Source organism: Halichoerus grypus, chromosome 7 (genome assembly GCF_964656455.1).
Source record: "Halichoerus grypus chromosome 7, mHalGry1.hap1.1, whole genome shotgun sequence".
Lineage (NCBI taxonomy): Eukaryota > Metazoa > Chordata > Mammalia > Carnivora > Phocidae > Halichoerus > Halichoerus grypus.
In genome coordinates this window covers 17,953,658-17,968,850 of record NC_135718.1, presented here as the reverse complement: position 1 = coordinate 17,968,850, position 15,193 = coordinate 17,953,658, and the positions used below count along the sequence as shown (strand labels likewise).

Genomic DNA, 15,193 nt, shown 5'->3' with positions numbered 1-15,193 from the left:
CCTCATCTGGCTGCAGCAGGCAGAGGAGATAGAAGCGAAGAGAAAAGGTGGCCAGCAATAACAAAGGGAGGCAGGAGGACGTTCTGGGAAGTCTGGCATATGTTTAGAATTCCGGCTGGCTGCCCAGAGAAATCTGAGACACTTTGGGCAATCCAAAATACTTCTTGTTAAAAAGATAAAAGAACTCCAGAATATTATTATACGTTTTTCTTTACTCCCTTTTGCTCTGTTTCAGCTCATGATTATATAAAACAAGCTCACTTTATGGGGCACCCGGGTGGCTCCGTCCAGTAAGGGTCCAGCTCTTGGTTTCGGCTCAGGTCATGATCTCATGGGTCGCGGGATAGAGCCCTGCCTTAGGCTCTCTGCTCAGTAGGGAATCTGCTTGAAGATTCTCTCCTGCTGCCCCTCCCCTCACTTGTGCTCTCTCTCTCAAATAAATAAATAAATCTTTAAAAAAATAAAATAAAACAAAACCAAGTTCACTTTAGAAAGATAAATCTGCTATAAAAATTATACAGCATGTCCATAGCTAAGTGTACGCGGCATTTTTTAGAAGCCTGCGAGTGGGATGTGCTGGTTAAATGGACAGACCCTGAGGCCAGCCTACTTGGGTTTGAATACTAGCTCTCCCTCCTCCTAGTCCCATGGCCTCGGGCAAGTTATTTCTGCCCTCAGGGACTCAGTTTCCTCATCGATAAAATGAGGGCAATAAAAAGTACCTCCCCGTGGGGTGGTGTGAGCTGAAATGGGTTTCAGTATATCAAGCGCTCACGATGGGGCCTGGTACCAGTCAGCACTCCATAAGGCAGAGTTATTGGGGTGAAGGGCTCAGTCCCAGTGTCCAAAAGACCCAGTGTGGAGGACTAGCTATGCCACTGGGGAGCTCGGAGCTCTTGGGTAAGGTACCTTAGTTATCTGAGCCTCCGGTCGGTTCTTTGTCTGAAATGCTAATAACGTCTACCTTCCAAGGTTGTTGGAAACGAGTTCCACGATGGTGTAAATCGAGGCTGGAATATCTGCCTCACGGGGCTCTCAGAATACTGAGTGCACAGGACAAGTGATATGTGTACGTGTAGGAACTTAGAGGAGGTATGTGGTACGTTCTAGCCATCCCGATCATTACCACATGAACCAAACCACCTAAGAATTGCCTTATGGGACCAGTATATTGGTCTTTCCAGGCCTTTGCTGGGGCTCCAACAGGACCTCTCACTCACAATGCAGAAGAACTCTGTGAGCTCCATTTCAGTGTCCCGATCATAAAATGAGGACCTAAGGGTATCTGGCTCATAAGGTAGTAGTGAGTATTCGGTGAACTAATGCATCTGGTACATAGCAAGTGTTCCCTACTTGTTAATTCTTTTTTTTTTTTAAGATTTTATTTATTTATTTGAGAGAGAGAGAGTGAGCAACAGAGAATGCGAGTGGGGGAGGGGCAGAGGGAGAAGGAGAGAGAGAATCTCAAGTGGACTCCCTGCTGAGCACAGAGCCCAATGTGGGGCTCGATCCCACGACCCTGAGATCATGACCTGAGCCAAAACCAAGAGTCGGACACTCAACTGACGGGGCCACCCAGGCACCCTGACTTGTTACTTCTTGCTGAGGGGGTCACCGAGGGCTTATCAGCACCCACCTCCAACCACTGCACAATAATGAAGACAAATTCTCCTGTGCTGAGTCCCAGGTTCTCTGCAGTCAGCAGAATAATTTTTGCATCCTCCGAGCTGCAGATTAGGATGATAACTAAGAAGAGAAAACAAAGTCAGTCACGGGCACGTGCTCACGTGCACACACACACGCACACACTTTTTAAAGAAGTGTGGCCTGAAGCCACCCCAAATGAGCAAATGAGACCTGAACGTTCTCTCTCCTTGAGCAAGCTTGAGGAAACAGGAATGCCTAAACCGTCCCCAGTGTGGACACTTCCTGAACCGCGTCCACAGTCCACAGGCTGGCGGCTTTCGCCCTGCAGCCCAAAAATCCTCACTGCGGGTCTCTCCTGAAGTACAGCCAACAAAATTGGTGGCCACTTCTGTGCTCTAGTTTCTTCATTTAATGCACTCAGAGCAACGGATCTGGCTTGTGACTCATCAGCCACATAGCAGTTAGGAGGAGTTCGAAGATGACCCAGAATCGGGAGCATTCAGACCTTCTGAGTTTGGATGGGGGGCGAGGAGGAGGAACAGGCCATCCCGCTTTTCTTCCCTCCAAACACATCAGCATGCATTTTGAGGACACCCAACTGAAGCAGTGACTTATTTTTTAAATGCAGTAAGTGAGAGTCTGCTTGTTTGGGTCCCAATTGTGTGTTGCAGAGGATAGAGCAGTTGGCACGAGAGAAGACCCGTGCCCTCAGGGAGCTGACAGTCACACAGCATACAAGTGAAGAGTTAAAGAGAGCATGTAAGGTTCTGGTTTGTGAGCGGGAAAGGAGGCTCTGATATTCATGTGTGTGGGGGGGGTGGGGGTTACTGCTCCATATCAGACAGTCAGAAAAGGCCCCTCAGACAAGGTGGGCTCTGGGCTGAATCTGGAAGGATAAGAGGAAGCTACCCACAGAAAGAGTGCTGGGTGGGGTGGGGTGGGTGGGGTGGCAGGTGGCACTCCAGGCCAAGGGATCAGCAAGTCCCCAAGTCCCAAGCCATGAAGGCCATAAAGGGCTTAACTTATTTGAAGAACAGAAGAGTCAGTTACTAAATCATGCTAGAAAGGAGAGCCTCTTAAGTACCACAATAAGAATAATTGCTATCTTATGCTGACCAGTTACTATGTTCAGCACTCAACAGGCACGACTTTAGTTAATCCTCACCATTCTATGAGGTAGATAGGAAGATTGTCTCCATTTTACAGGGAAGGTATCTGAGGCACAGAGAGGTTAATGGACTTGCTCAAGAGCACGCTGCTAGAAAGTGTCAGAGGCTGGTTTCAAACCCACGGCTGTTTATCTCCAGTGCCCATGCTTTAAACAATAACCCAAATGAAGGACCCAGCCCACCTGGAAGATGCTTCCAGAACCTACTCTGTGCATCATAACACTATAGCATCAGAGATTTCACTTTAGATTAAAAAAAAAAATGACTTTGTTGTTGGTGATGCTTTTATGTATCATTAATTTTGCACCCCGTTTCTTTCTGCTTACATCCATAGAAAAATGAAGAGTTCGGGGCGCCTGGGTGGCTCAGTTGGTTAAGCGACTGCCTTCGGCTCAGGTCATGATCCTGGAGTCCCTGGATCGAGTCCCGCATCAGGCTCCCTGCTCGGCAGGGAGTCTGCTTTGTCCTCTGACCCTATCCCCTCTCATGTGTTCTCTCTCTCTCATTCTCTCTCTCTCAAATAAATAAATAAAATCTAAAAAAAAAAAAAAAAAAAAGAAAAATGAAGAGTTCTTTGGTTTTTTTCGAACAATCTGCTTTTCTTACTTGGCTCTCTAAACATAAGCAACAGAAGACTCTTTCCTACTTACTTCTGGCAGCCAATGACATGCTTCTAAGGTTCTCTTGAAGGAAGGCTGGGTCATTGTTGGTGTATTTCACACTGACAGTGATAGTGAAATGGGTTCTGAGTCCATTCTCTACAACCTTCCACAGTTCATCCACTCCATCCCAGGAGGAAGTCCCAGAGTGACCTCCAAACACCCCAGTGTGTTTCCAGCCCAGGTACTGGAGACTTCTCTGGAGCACATCACCAATTTTGTGCCTGGGTGACACGAGTGTCACATGGGTGTCATGTAAGAAGTTGTCCTCCAGTTTTGCAGTTTGTCCAGTGAAGTCAAACACAGGGATATTCCACTCTGAGGCCAGCAAGCCAATAATCTTGAAAGGAACCAAAGGGATGTCTTTCCATAATTTAGTTTACACTACACTCAAACCCTATCATAAGGTATCTATGTAAACTTAGAATTTGGTAAGTCTATGGGTCATACTGAACCCTCTCTTTTGGAATATTGATGATAATGTTTTGGATCCATCTTGAGGATGCAAAACCTCAAAGGACAAGAATAACCACAGCAAGAATTTATTGACTGATTTCTTCCTTATTCACTTCTCAATACTTTTCATTAGGAGCTTACTATTTACAACCAACTTTGGAGAACTTGCTCTTAAAGGAGCTTATGATCACTTATTACAGGAGCTAAGACATATAAAAATAGTTTCAGAGTTGAATATACCCTTCAATATTTATAGGCTATAAACCTACAGGAATTAAGAAAAGTAAAAAATTACTTCTGATTGGGGAATTAGGGATACAAGGGGTGAGGGTGGAGGAGTGAAGAAAGACTCCATGGCATTTGAACTTGACTTTGAAGAATGAGTAGGCTCTGGACAGCTAGAAACGTGTCAGAAGAAAAATTCCAGAAGAGACCAAGATCCAAGTTCAAGTGTGAACTTCATCTGATAGCAGCCACTAATGACAGTTATGCAGTATTTTTGAGAGTGAGGGCTATGATGCTCTTTCCTACTGCCTTGCATCCACACCTCTCAGAGGACAAGATACCAAGGACTTCCACAAAGCTAATCCCATTAACTAAACAGACACAAGTCATTTGATTGTCTTCTTTGCTTGCCCCAGTTTATTGCAATATGTCATACTTCACTCTTTCCCATTTACTCTCAACATCACTGAATAATTTATCACACACACCAAAGGGAAACCTACACAAATGATGTTTTTCTGCTTGAAACAAAACATTCATTTTCTACTTAATTTTCCTGAGCTCTGTGGCTGACAACATTCGAGTGAATAGTACGAGTCTACACACAACAGCACCATGTCCAAACAATCGAAAAGTTTGTTAGTGAACATCTATCTACAAGTTAGTGAGTGAACTAACAATTATTGATTTGAAAGGCTTTCTTTCAAGAGAATATTACCTGTTCTAATTACATGGTCTAATTACATCTCAAAGAAATGGAGTGGTTATATAGTTATTATTTATACATAGTTATTATTTATAATAATAAATATAATAAATATATTATATTTTATTTATATAAATATAAATATAATTATATTTATAATAATAAATATAATAATAAAACTTCATGGTCCTGAGAAGGTCACATAACCCCCCTCCATCCTCCTAACCCCCAATCCCTCCTCACTAGTAAGGGAAAAATCAAGAGAACCACTTGAGTGTAAGCAGATGGCCTGGGCTGAATTCTAACTCCACCACAAATTGTGTGACCTGGGACATGTTACTTCCCCTCTCTATGCCTTCATTTCCTGGTCCCTAAAATGGGGGTAAAACTGTAAAGGGATCTTCACCCAAGTGACATGGTGAAGATTGAAAGCGATCCAGTGCCTGGCACAATGCCCGGGCAAAGAACCATTTCATCCACGTTAGATGGTGGTGGTGGTGATGATGATGATAGTGATGGTTGATGATGTTGATATCATCATAATGATGATGATTATCACCTGCTGAATCCATCTTACAGGAAATTCTCCTAGATTAAGTGAGCTGATGGCTGTGAGGGGATTTACTGACAGCTGGTATGGTCTGTACTCCTTACCCAGGCTTAGGGCCCCAGGGAGAGGTTACTGATGCATAAACACTCACTCTCCCTCTACACAGCTCAGGGCAAAGCCAGAGACAATTCTTTGTTGATTAATTACATGTCAAGTATTACATACGTAATATTTTACATACGAACTACTACTTTACATGAAGTATTACAGGGATGGCAGGCCCCTTGGAAAGCCATTGCTATCCCCAGGTAAGATGACCCAGCCACCAGCTGAGCAAAGGCTCTTCAGTATAAAGGGTTCAGTTTCCCCCTACCATGGGCTTTCTTCTGGGTTCCACTGGCAGGGAAATAGCTGGCCTCCCCTACTCACCTCAGAATTATGTATTTCCCCACAGTAAACTTGCTATGGCTCTCAAAGCTTGACCTAAGGACCACCTACATCAGTCTCTGCTGATGGTCAGATGGATAGATTCAAGGGCCCCACTGCAGGGTCTTGGGTTTACCCGGGGGATCTGTGTTTAACAGGCCCTCGTGTATCCTTATATATGCTAAGGTTTGAGAACCTTTGAGACAGTCTGAAGTGAGAAGAGGGAAAGAACAGCCAATGACTATCCATCCTCTAGTTATGTTCCTTCAGTAGCAAGCCCCACCCCCCCCACCCCGATGGGATTCCTGAGCCTTAGGTCTCCCCTACCTCAGAGGGCTATTTCCAAACCTGTGGATTAGAGGGGTTGGCTTTTCTCCAAACCAAACTCATCATAACTGGTTCTTCACTGAGCTACAGACTCTCTCTCTCCTCTGCTAGGACAGCTCAGTGTCAAACTGGCAAATCATCTGAGTCTAGACTCCCATGCTCTAACCATAGTTAGAGTTCCATGGACCTTTTTGACTCAGATGGTTACCAGATGTATGTGGCCTTGGGTAAGTCAGTTACACCTGTGCCCTGATTTCCTCAATTTCAAAATAACGTGACAAACCCCCTCTCAGAAGGATGTTGTAAAGGTATTGTGAGATTATATAATTCCTTAGCATGCTGCTTCCCATTTAGTGGGAACTCAATAAAGGTGCATCCTTGATGGGTACATCATTGCACTGGTCATAATGCCAAAGTGAGGATTCTAGAAACAATGTCTTATTACATGCTCTGCATCCCCCTCCCCCTCCCATTTACAAACTTCTTAAAACTTATACTCCCACTCTAGATAATTTTAGATTTTTTACATTTATAGGTTGTCTTTCTCTGAGAGCCTTTGAGGCCAAGGTGACTGCATGTGTCCCTCCTTGGGTCCTCAGATCCAGCACAGTGTTGGGCCTTTAAACATGCAAATTCATATTAATCATAATCAGTATGAGTACTTTTTGTATTCTTATTTTTTTTAAAGATTTTATTTACTTATTTGAGAGAGAGAGAGAGCAATGAGCGGGGTTTGGGGCAAACGGAGGAGAGGTAGAAACATGGATGAGCTGAGCATGGAGCCCAACATAGGACTCGATCCCAGGACCCTGAGACCATGACCTGAGCCGAAGGAAGCCGCTTAATCAACCGAGCCACCCAGGCACCCCAGTACTTTTTGTATCCGTAAGTACTCACACGTGGTCATGGTCAAAACCAGAAGAAGATACCAGTGAGATTCAGTGTTAGTGAGAGTTTAATAAACAGACATACACTGCTGATAGGAAAGTTAATTGATGGCAGTTTTTCAATATGCATCCAAGTCTTAGAACATATGCATTTTTGACTCAGAAATTCCAATTTGGGGGATTTGACCTAAATAAATAAGATCATATGATAAAATTTAACCACAGTCAAAAATTAGACACAAACCGTATACCTGAAATGAATATAACACTGTGTGATAACTATACTGCAGTTAAAATAAAAATCTTAATTGAAAAAAATTAAACACAAACTTTATGTCCAACAATAGGGGGCTGGATAAATAAGCTGCCATGATTCCATATGATTAAGGAGTATGCAGTCACTACAAATGATATTTTAAATGTACATTTATTGACTTGGAAAGATAGTCACAATGTTTTAAGTGAGGAAGCACACTATAAAAACAACAATAACTGGGGCCCCTGGGTGGCGCAGTCAGCTGAGCATCCAACTCTATCTTGGCTCAGGTCATGATCTCATGGTCGTGAGATCGAGCCCCACGTTGGGCTCTGCACTCAGCACGGAGTCTGCTTAAGACTCTTTCTCCTTCTGCCCCTCCCCCCGCTCTCTCTGTCTCTGTCTCTCTCTCTAAGAAATAAATCTTTTTTTAAAAAAGACATGTACGGTATTCCATTTTTATTTTCTTAAAAAGGCACACAGGCTGCATAGCAAAGATTATATACACCAAACCACTAAAAGTTGCTCTCTCTGGATGATGGAAATTATATGGGTGGTTTCTTCTTCTCTTTACTTAATTTTCATGTTTTGTCTTAATGTCTGCGATGAAGAAGAAAGGCGAACGTTTTAATTAATAATAAACCCCACAGACTTGCATTCGTGGAGTAAAAGCATGGGCTTTAGCTCATGCTGCCCGAACTCTCAGGTCAGGTCAGGAGAACCTCACAGTGGTCTGAGTCCTCACACCTCTTAGGCCCTTGGCTTACCTCTGTGGGCTCTAATTATTCTCTGCTGAGCTCAGTCCCTTCCATTTCTCCATAGCCCTCAGAGGGGGAGAGCAACAGAGATGCAGTGGTCCAGGTGATGGCAATCATCATCCGGAACAGAGTTACCATAGTTACAGCCCCTCCTCCCCTTTGTGTGAAGTACTTGATTGGCTGGAGTGGAAAGGCCTGAGGTTAAAAGCAGCTGAGGAGGCTCGGTAGGGACTGTGGTGGCTGGGAGGGGGCACAGTGTTCTCCACTTTGCTTTTCCAGCCCTCCTCCCTTCTAGGAGATTCTTATGCCTGAAAGTTACCAGTGCCGTGGTGGTTGATGGGGAGGCCCTGTGGTTGCATCCGAGGATGGTTTGGAACAAAAGTAGCCTGCACGTGGCCAGCAGAGGTACAGAGTTTGGTTTCCTAGGTCAGCGGGGTAGTGCTCTGATTCATAACTACTTTAGCCCATCTCTGCTTTCTGAAGAGATCATTACAGGGAGAGTCCTTTCTGCCTGATTTATGACTTCCTCAATGCTGGCCAGCCTGGGCCATGAACTAGACACAGAGTCAGCTGCTCAGCATCCACGATCAGATAAACTGAGCTGATCCAGGGTGGAAGGGCTTTAGTAAGAGCTCTGGCTTTTTTTCTAGCTACCTTCTCTCCCCCCACCCCCACCCGCCACTGCTTCCCCCATCCCCAGTTGCCTCCCTTCAGCTTGTAAATCTGTGGCCTAATCGTGTTTAGAGGAAAAGTAAAGGTTTGGAACGTGTGGAGTTGAACTTGTCCAGAAGCAGAAAAGGGTGTTGAAGTACAAGATAAGCCCATAATCACCTTGAGGGAAAGATAACCATCACCCCTGTCCTCACACACTCTCTCGCATCTCATCCTGTGTTCTGGGAAAATGCATCAAGCTCAGGTTTTGCCAAGGGACTGGATTTGAGCCTCCGTTTTCTTATTGACGAAGTGGAAAAATGGCAGGGGGCAGAGCCCTTTGACCTTACCAGCTCCTTGCCCTAAAACCCTAGGGCTCTGGTAGATTCATAACTAACCAAGTATTCCATGTTTGGTGATGGCAGCAAGTTTCTTTCCAAGTCCTGTTTACAGGTTCCTAAAGGGAGCATCCCTGAAGATCTATCACACCTCATACTAACCCTCCCCTAAGTAAGAGCAAGTCAAAGGCAGCGATTACCTGTCCACATGTGAACTTCAAACTTCCCTGTTGTGTTCCCCACTCTTGCAAATAGTGGTGATGCGGCCAATGAATACAAAGCTTCTAGTAAGTAAATGAAGAGCCACGGAAAGTGGAGTAAAGGTTGAACTTGCGTAAAGGGGGGAGACTGTGTTTCTTAGAACTGAAGCAAAGCAGATTCCTTGGATCCAAAAGGCATCCCTTTAGGTGACCATGCAGATACTACTCCTACAAGGCCAAGGATGGGGCACTGGCCTTGGCTTTCTGATGAGGACACGCTGATCTTGTTTCTGAAAATGTTCATGCGAGGGGCCAACAATCCCCTTTCATGGGGACATGACCTCTTAACGTATTTCAACACCTGATATTTATCCTGGGAGGCTAAAATACTCTTCCTCTGGCCTATGATGTGTTCTTTCTCACACCTGTTTCCACCAGGAATGAGTCTTTGCCACCTGAACGGTGCTTCTCACCATCTAGGGATCCTAATCTAGACTTTCAAGTTTTCTTCTGGCTACAGGTATAACCTCAAGTTTAGCAAGTTGGTCCAGCCTGAAAGCCATATTTCTGATCTGAATATTTATTTTGTGGTCTTTGACCCCGTCTCCCAGATTACTGTTCCCGACCCCTCAAAAAAGCCTTAGCATGAAGAGCAAAAACACCCAGAAAGTGGAGGGGAGGAGGGGCAGCTGTCTGCTCAGTAATCAAAGCTACTAAATGATTAACAGTGATGTAATTACTTCCCAAGCCACTCTCAATAACACTTTAAGTTTTCCAAGAACACCTTTGTTGCCACAGTGTCTCAAATACTGAGCAAACAAAGTGTCCTTGCCTTGATACATCTTTCTCTGGTGAGTATATACTTTTAACCCATGAGCATGATCTGCTTCTCCATCCCATCAGGGGCCTGTGTGGCACTAGGCTTGTTGTCTGAGCAGCTTCTCTCTGGTGTGTAGCCTTCTAAAGAGAGGCAGGATGTCCCTTCTGACTCCTCCACCCTTTTCAGCTTCTTGTCTGGAGAGACCAGAACTCCTCCCACTTCCTGGTATTTCCGCTCCACTCATGTGAAAAGTTCCCAAATAGCTCTCTAGCCAGGCACTGAGGGTTGTGCTCTTGTGCTGCGAGCCCAGGGAACCAAGACTGCAAAGCAGAGGACCGTGTCCTTAAGGGCTTGGTGAGGGGGGAGGTGTTGGCCTGCCCCCCAAAGTACTGATGCCCACCTCCACGGTTCCTCACTCACTCTCTTGGAGGAGGTAGCGTAGCAAGAGGGTTGGGAGCACCGGTTTGGAATGAGATTTAAGCTGACTTGGACACGTTGTGCAGTGTCTAAACCTCGGTTTCCTTATGTCTAATTACCCTGATGGGCTCACGTGGGGATTAGATGGAGTAACAGATGGAGCTAGAACACACAGTGTGCTGCCTGGCATGGAACACCAGCCAGGGAATTATAGCAGTTTTATAATATGGGCCTGTTGCCTCAGTCAAGGTCATGACCTCTGTTGAATGGATGCTAGGGAAACCAGAGGTTCAGGTAGAAGACCTTGCTGTCTTCAAGATCTTCCAGAGCACTTATGACATGTTCTCTGCCGTCCCTGGATGACACCACCTTTTGTTTACATTCTAGAGGCATTAAGGCCGAGGACCTTTGGTCTAAATCAGTGTTGCCCAAGAAAAATACAATGCAAGTCACATACATAATTTCAAAATTTTCAGCAGACCTATTTATAAGAGGAAAAGGAGCAAGGAGAATTACTTACCTAGTGTATCCTAGATATTATCCTTCAACAAGTAATCAGGATTTTAAAAACTGAGATGTGATGCTATTTTCTTCATGCTAAGTCTCCAAACTTTGGTGTGTGTATTGTATACATCTAAATGTGGACTTGCCCCCTTTCCAGTGCTCAGTAGCCGTATGTGGCTCCTGGTTAGAGTATTGGGCAGTGCAGATCTTAGTCTTCTCTCTGAGCTACTTTCTAACCTGCTGGGAAATAGTGATGATCTTTATGGGGTGGTTAAGGGCTCTGGGAAGTTAGAGCTGACTCCTCTTTCAGAGATCTTTCCACTTTCCGTCTGATTCTTAAATGCTCTTGGAAAGCTCTTGCTGACAAAGGAGCAAGTTGCCTGTTTTCACTGTGTCCCAACCTTGTTGACATCATGAACCTGGGAGTAAGAGTATTTATATGAGCACTGCCCTGGATGAGGCTGTTCACAAGCATACCCAGCCACTGTGAGGGCTGAGGGTCACTATGTCGTGGCCCATCTGTGTGCTGTTGGAAAGTTCAGATCTAAGTCTACAAGGCAATTTGCTCTGTGTGTGTTGGGAGGGGGGGTGTGGCATACCTGGGGATAGGGAAAACTTTGTATTGCAATCTGTGCAAACACTATTCTCGTCAACCAAGTGCTCGTGCTTGAGTAACACTTCCTTCCCACAATGAATGAGCAAGTGGCCTCAAGAACCTGGGTGCCCAAGCTGTTGCTGTCCATGACCCTAGATGAGGAAGAATGAGCTGCTCTAGCCCCGAGCTGGGGGCCAGCTTCCCCTACACGTGTTGGGAAGTCCCATGGTGCAGGATTGACAGCGGCGCCCAGCAGGAGCCGTGGGCACTGGGGGCACAGCAGACAAGTAAGCAGACCGGTCTGAGGGTTGCGCAGCTGGATCTAGGGTGCATTGGCCCCCTCTAGTTTAGTGAAGTGAGGCTCTGTGTAGGAAATGATCTCAGCGGCAGGAAGGATATCCAGGCAGAGGGAAAGCCCTTCTGAGGAGGGAAAAGGTAGCTGTTGCTCCACCCTTGGCATCAGATCCATATGGCTGGTCTTGTGTCCTGCTTCCTTTAAGGCAACGATTCGTTTTCTTTGAGAGGCCAGTGAAAGAGCCCCAGATGGCAAGGGGTTCATAGAATGGATCGTACTCATAGATACACTCTTAAGCTCTGGACTCAAGGCTACTGCAACTCAAAATCTGACTCTGAGACTCTGCCAGCTCTGAGCTCCATGCCTTGGGTAAGCTAATTGGCCTCTCTTACGTTTTCTTCTGTGGAATAATAACTTCTTCGTGGTGAGATTAAATGAGATACTGCAGACAAAGCTCTTAGAACAGCGCTGTCACATGGGAAGTGCTCACTAATGTCCCTGGTCCCCTTGAAGGCCTTCAGAAAAGAGCTGGCATGAGAACTGTAGCTTGCTACCTGGAAAGGTGTACTTTGAGTGCCATAAGACTTTTGAAACCTCAGATAACCAAGGGAAGGGTGGGGATGGAATCCTGATAATTGGAATGGCCAATTATGGCACCCTTGTTAATAGTTTAAGGAACTTTGCCCCTTCCTTTTCACATCTCAGTAGAAGGGTAAACTTCAAAGTCAGCTGTGCCATGTGGGAAGCTAAAGGTCAGTCCCTCACGGATTTATTTGTCCCACTGTATGCCATCACAATGTTTGTCCTGCTATATAGCCACCTCTAGAGAGGAACGTCTCGCCTCCTTTCTCTCTGAGCCATCATTACCATGTTAACATGAGTAGATTCAGCCTATAGCTCTAGGACTCTGCTCTTTCTCCTTGGGTCATATTGCCTGATTTCTAAAGACTTGCATTAGCAGTCAAAACAGGCTAAGATCCTTCCTAAGTAAGTGTTCCCTATGCCACAAATCCTAACCATCTGGCAGGTTTACTGTGAGGGCCAAAAGACGCCCTTGTCACGGACCCCAAGAGATACCAAAGGTTTGGATGCTGAAGGTACTGTCCCCACTTAGACCTCACAGGTTGTTAAAAGATAGTGGAAATGTAAAAAAAAAAAAAAAAAAAGATAGTGGAAATGTTTTCTAAACTGGGAGAAGCTACATAAATGCACTGTGGGGCTACATAAAAAGAGCCTGCTTCTAAGGTCTGTCTTTCCCTGCTTTGAAAAATGAGGGAAACCTGGAGTCTGCTTCTAAGAGCTGTCAGCCACTATCATAAGATGTATCTGGGGGCGCCTGGGTGACACAGTGGGTTAAGCGTCTGACTCTTGGTTTCAGCCCAGATCATGATCTCAGGGGTATAGGATCGAACCCCGAGTCCAGCTCTGTGCTGGGCATGGAGCCTGCTTAAGATTCTCGCTCCCTTTGCCCCTCCCCCACTGCTCACACACTCTCTCTCTCCCTTAAAAAAAAAATGTATCTTGACTATTTACAGGTTGTGTTACAAAACTCTAGAATATTGGCTCTTGGTCTTCTAGAACTGTTGTGTATGAAATATGTGGGTTCTTCATCCCTACCAAAGGGCATGCGGACACACTGACCACAGCACCATGTGTGAGTGTGTCCAAACTGTGACTGTCAGATCAGACTCGTCACACCTGGAGCACCTGACCTATAAATGACCTAAAACAATAAAGTTTGCACTTTATAGGGGCTACGGGATGCTCACACCTAGAGGGAATTTGTTTGTATTGAATTCTCAATGCAAATGGCTGTGGGAAGGGAGGGAGAAGTGGAGGGTGTTGTAAAGAAGCCTTATTTCACACATGTTTTTTTGTTTGTTTGTTTTGAGGAGAGATGTTATAGGAAACAATGGTTTACCAAGAGATGGGGTAGCCCGTGGGGGCACTGGAGACCTGGCTTCCGGACCCCCCTCTCCTACTCAGCCCACGCCCCAGCCGCCTCACACTTACTGTCTCAGGTACCCTTAAGAATAAAGTTAAGGTTGTCAGATCAGGTGACGCCCCCTCTACGCTCACACTCACACCCACATGGGTTGTCTAGTTGTGACGCCACATGGCTTCAATCTACATTTATGTAAGGAGAAGCGAGGCAGGGAATGGCAGTCCCTCGTGTTGTTGCCAAAGCACGCCTCTGGGACTGGCCTGCCTACTGATCTTGAGAAACACCTCTCTTCTAAGGCACAAAATGAGGTCTGCTCTGGGCCCTGCTGTCCTCTCAACTGCAGGGTCCCCATAGCCAAGACTACTCCGAACACCGTCCCTTTTGGCATTCCAGTGGTGGGGCTCACGGAAGGCAGAGTGGCTGTTGGTGCAGTGCTGCTCCTAGTGTGGTGCCCAGGCCAGCAGCGTGTGCGTCCCCTGGAATTGTTAGAGATGCAGATCCTCAGGCCCTCTCCCAGGCCTAGTGAATCATAAGCTCTGGCACCAGCCCATAAATCTGTGTTGTCTCCCAACCAAGTACTAACCAGGCCCGACCCTGCTTAGCTTCCGAGATCAGACGAGATCGGGCGCGTTCAGGGTGGTATGGCCGTAGACATAAATCTGTGCTGTAATAAGCTCTCCCTGGGGCCTGTGATGTTTGCTACAGTCTGCAAACCACTGGTTTGGAGCATCTTTCTCTCTAGCAGGAAGGCATTAGTAGGTCGCTGATGAACACAGCTTGACAGGAGTCCAGTCAGATGAGTCCAACTCATGCTCCCAGTTCTCACCGAACTGTATGTTCTTTGGTTATTTCTTAGAAAGCCCTCAGGGCGCCTGGGTGGCTCAGCGTTTAAGCAGCTGCCTTCGGCTCGGGTCGTGATCCCAGGGTGCTGGGATCGAGCCCCGCATCGGGCTCCCTGCTCCGCGGGGAGCCTGCTTCTCCCTCTCCCACTCCCCCTGCTCGTGTTTCCTCTCTCTCTCTGTCTCTCTCTGTCAAATAAATAAATAAAATCTTAAAAAAAAAAAAAAGAAAAAGAAAGCCCTCTTCCTTCAGGTACTGAGGCGGGACTAGGGCTGTGCGCCATGAAGTGACTTTAAAGAGTTAACGCACCTAAGACCTGGATGAGAATCTGGCCTACTAACACCTAAATGTGGTAACCACTCCTTCACACAGGAGTCCGCAGGATGAGGTATTGGCTTCTGATTTTGATGTTATTGGCTGACTGACAATTAGAAGAAACCCAACACCGCATTGCCACACATTTCTACCAGCCCAGAACATGGAAAGGAGTCAAGTGTCTAAAGTCTGCTGAGAGTGAAATGA

General features: G+C 45.9%; 2 protein-coding genes across 3 annotated transcripts in view; one reads left to right on the top strand and one right to left on the bottom strand.

Moving 5' to 3' along the window:
* LOC118525817 (guanylate cyclase 2G-like) overlaps positions 1-5,434 on the bottom strand; it is a 39,202-nt gene extending 33,768 nt beyond the window's left edge. The window contains 3 exon segments of the mRNA XM_078076908.1: positions 1,637-1,746; positions 3,467-3,815; positions 5,306-5,434. Coding sequence (XP_077933034.1) covers positions 1,637-1,746; positions 3,467-3,815; positions 5,306-5,434 — 588 coding nt within the window.
* A 6,307-nt stretch (positions 5,435-11,741) lies between these two features.
* Positions 11,742-15,193, top strand: part of ACSL5 (acyl-CoA synthetase long chain family member 5) — a 47,225-nt gene continuing 43,773 nt past the window's right edge. Inside the window, exon 1 of one of the 2 annotated variants that reach the window (XM_078077101.1) lies at positions 11,742-11,878. In XM_078077101.1, the coding sequence (XP_077933227.1) occupies positions 11,758-11,878 (121 nt within the window). In that variant the 5' untranslated portion in view covers positions 11,742-11,757. Of the gene's footprint in view, positions 11,879-12,100; positions 12,256-15,193 lie in introns of those variants that run through there. The other variant, XM_078077102.1, reaches the window with a different exon arrangement.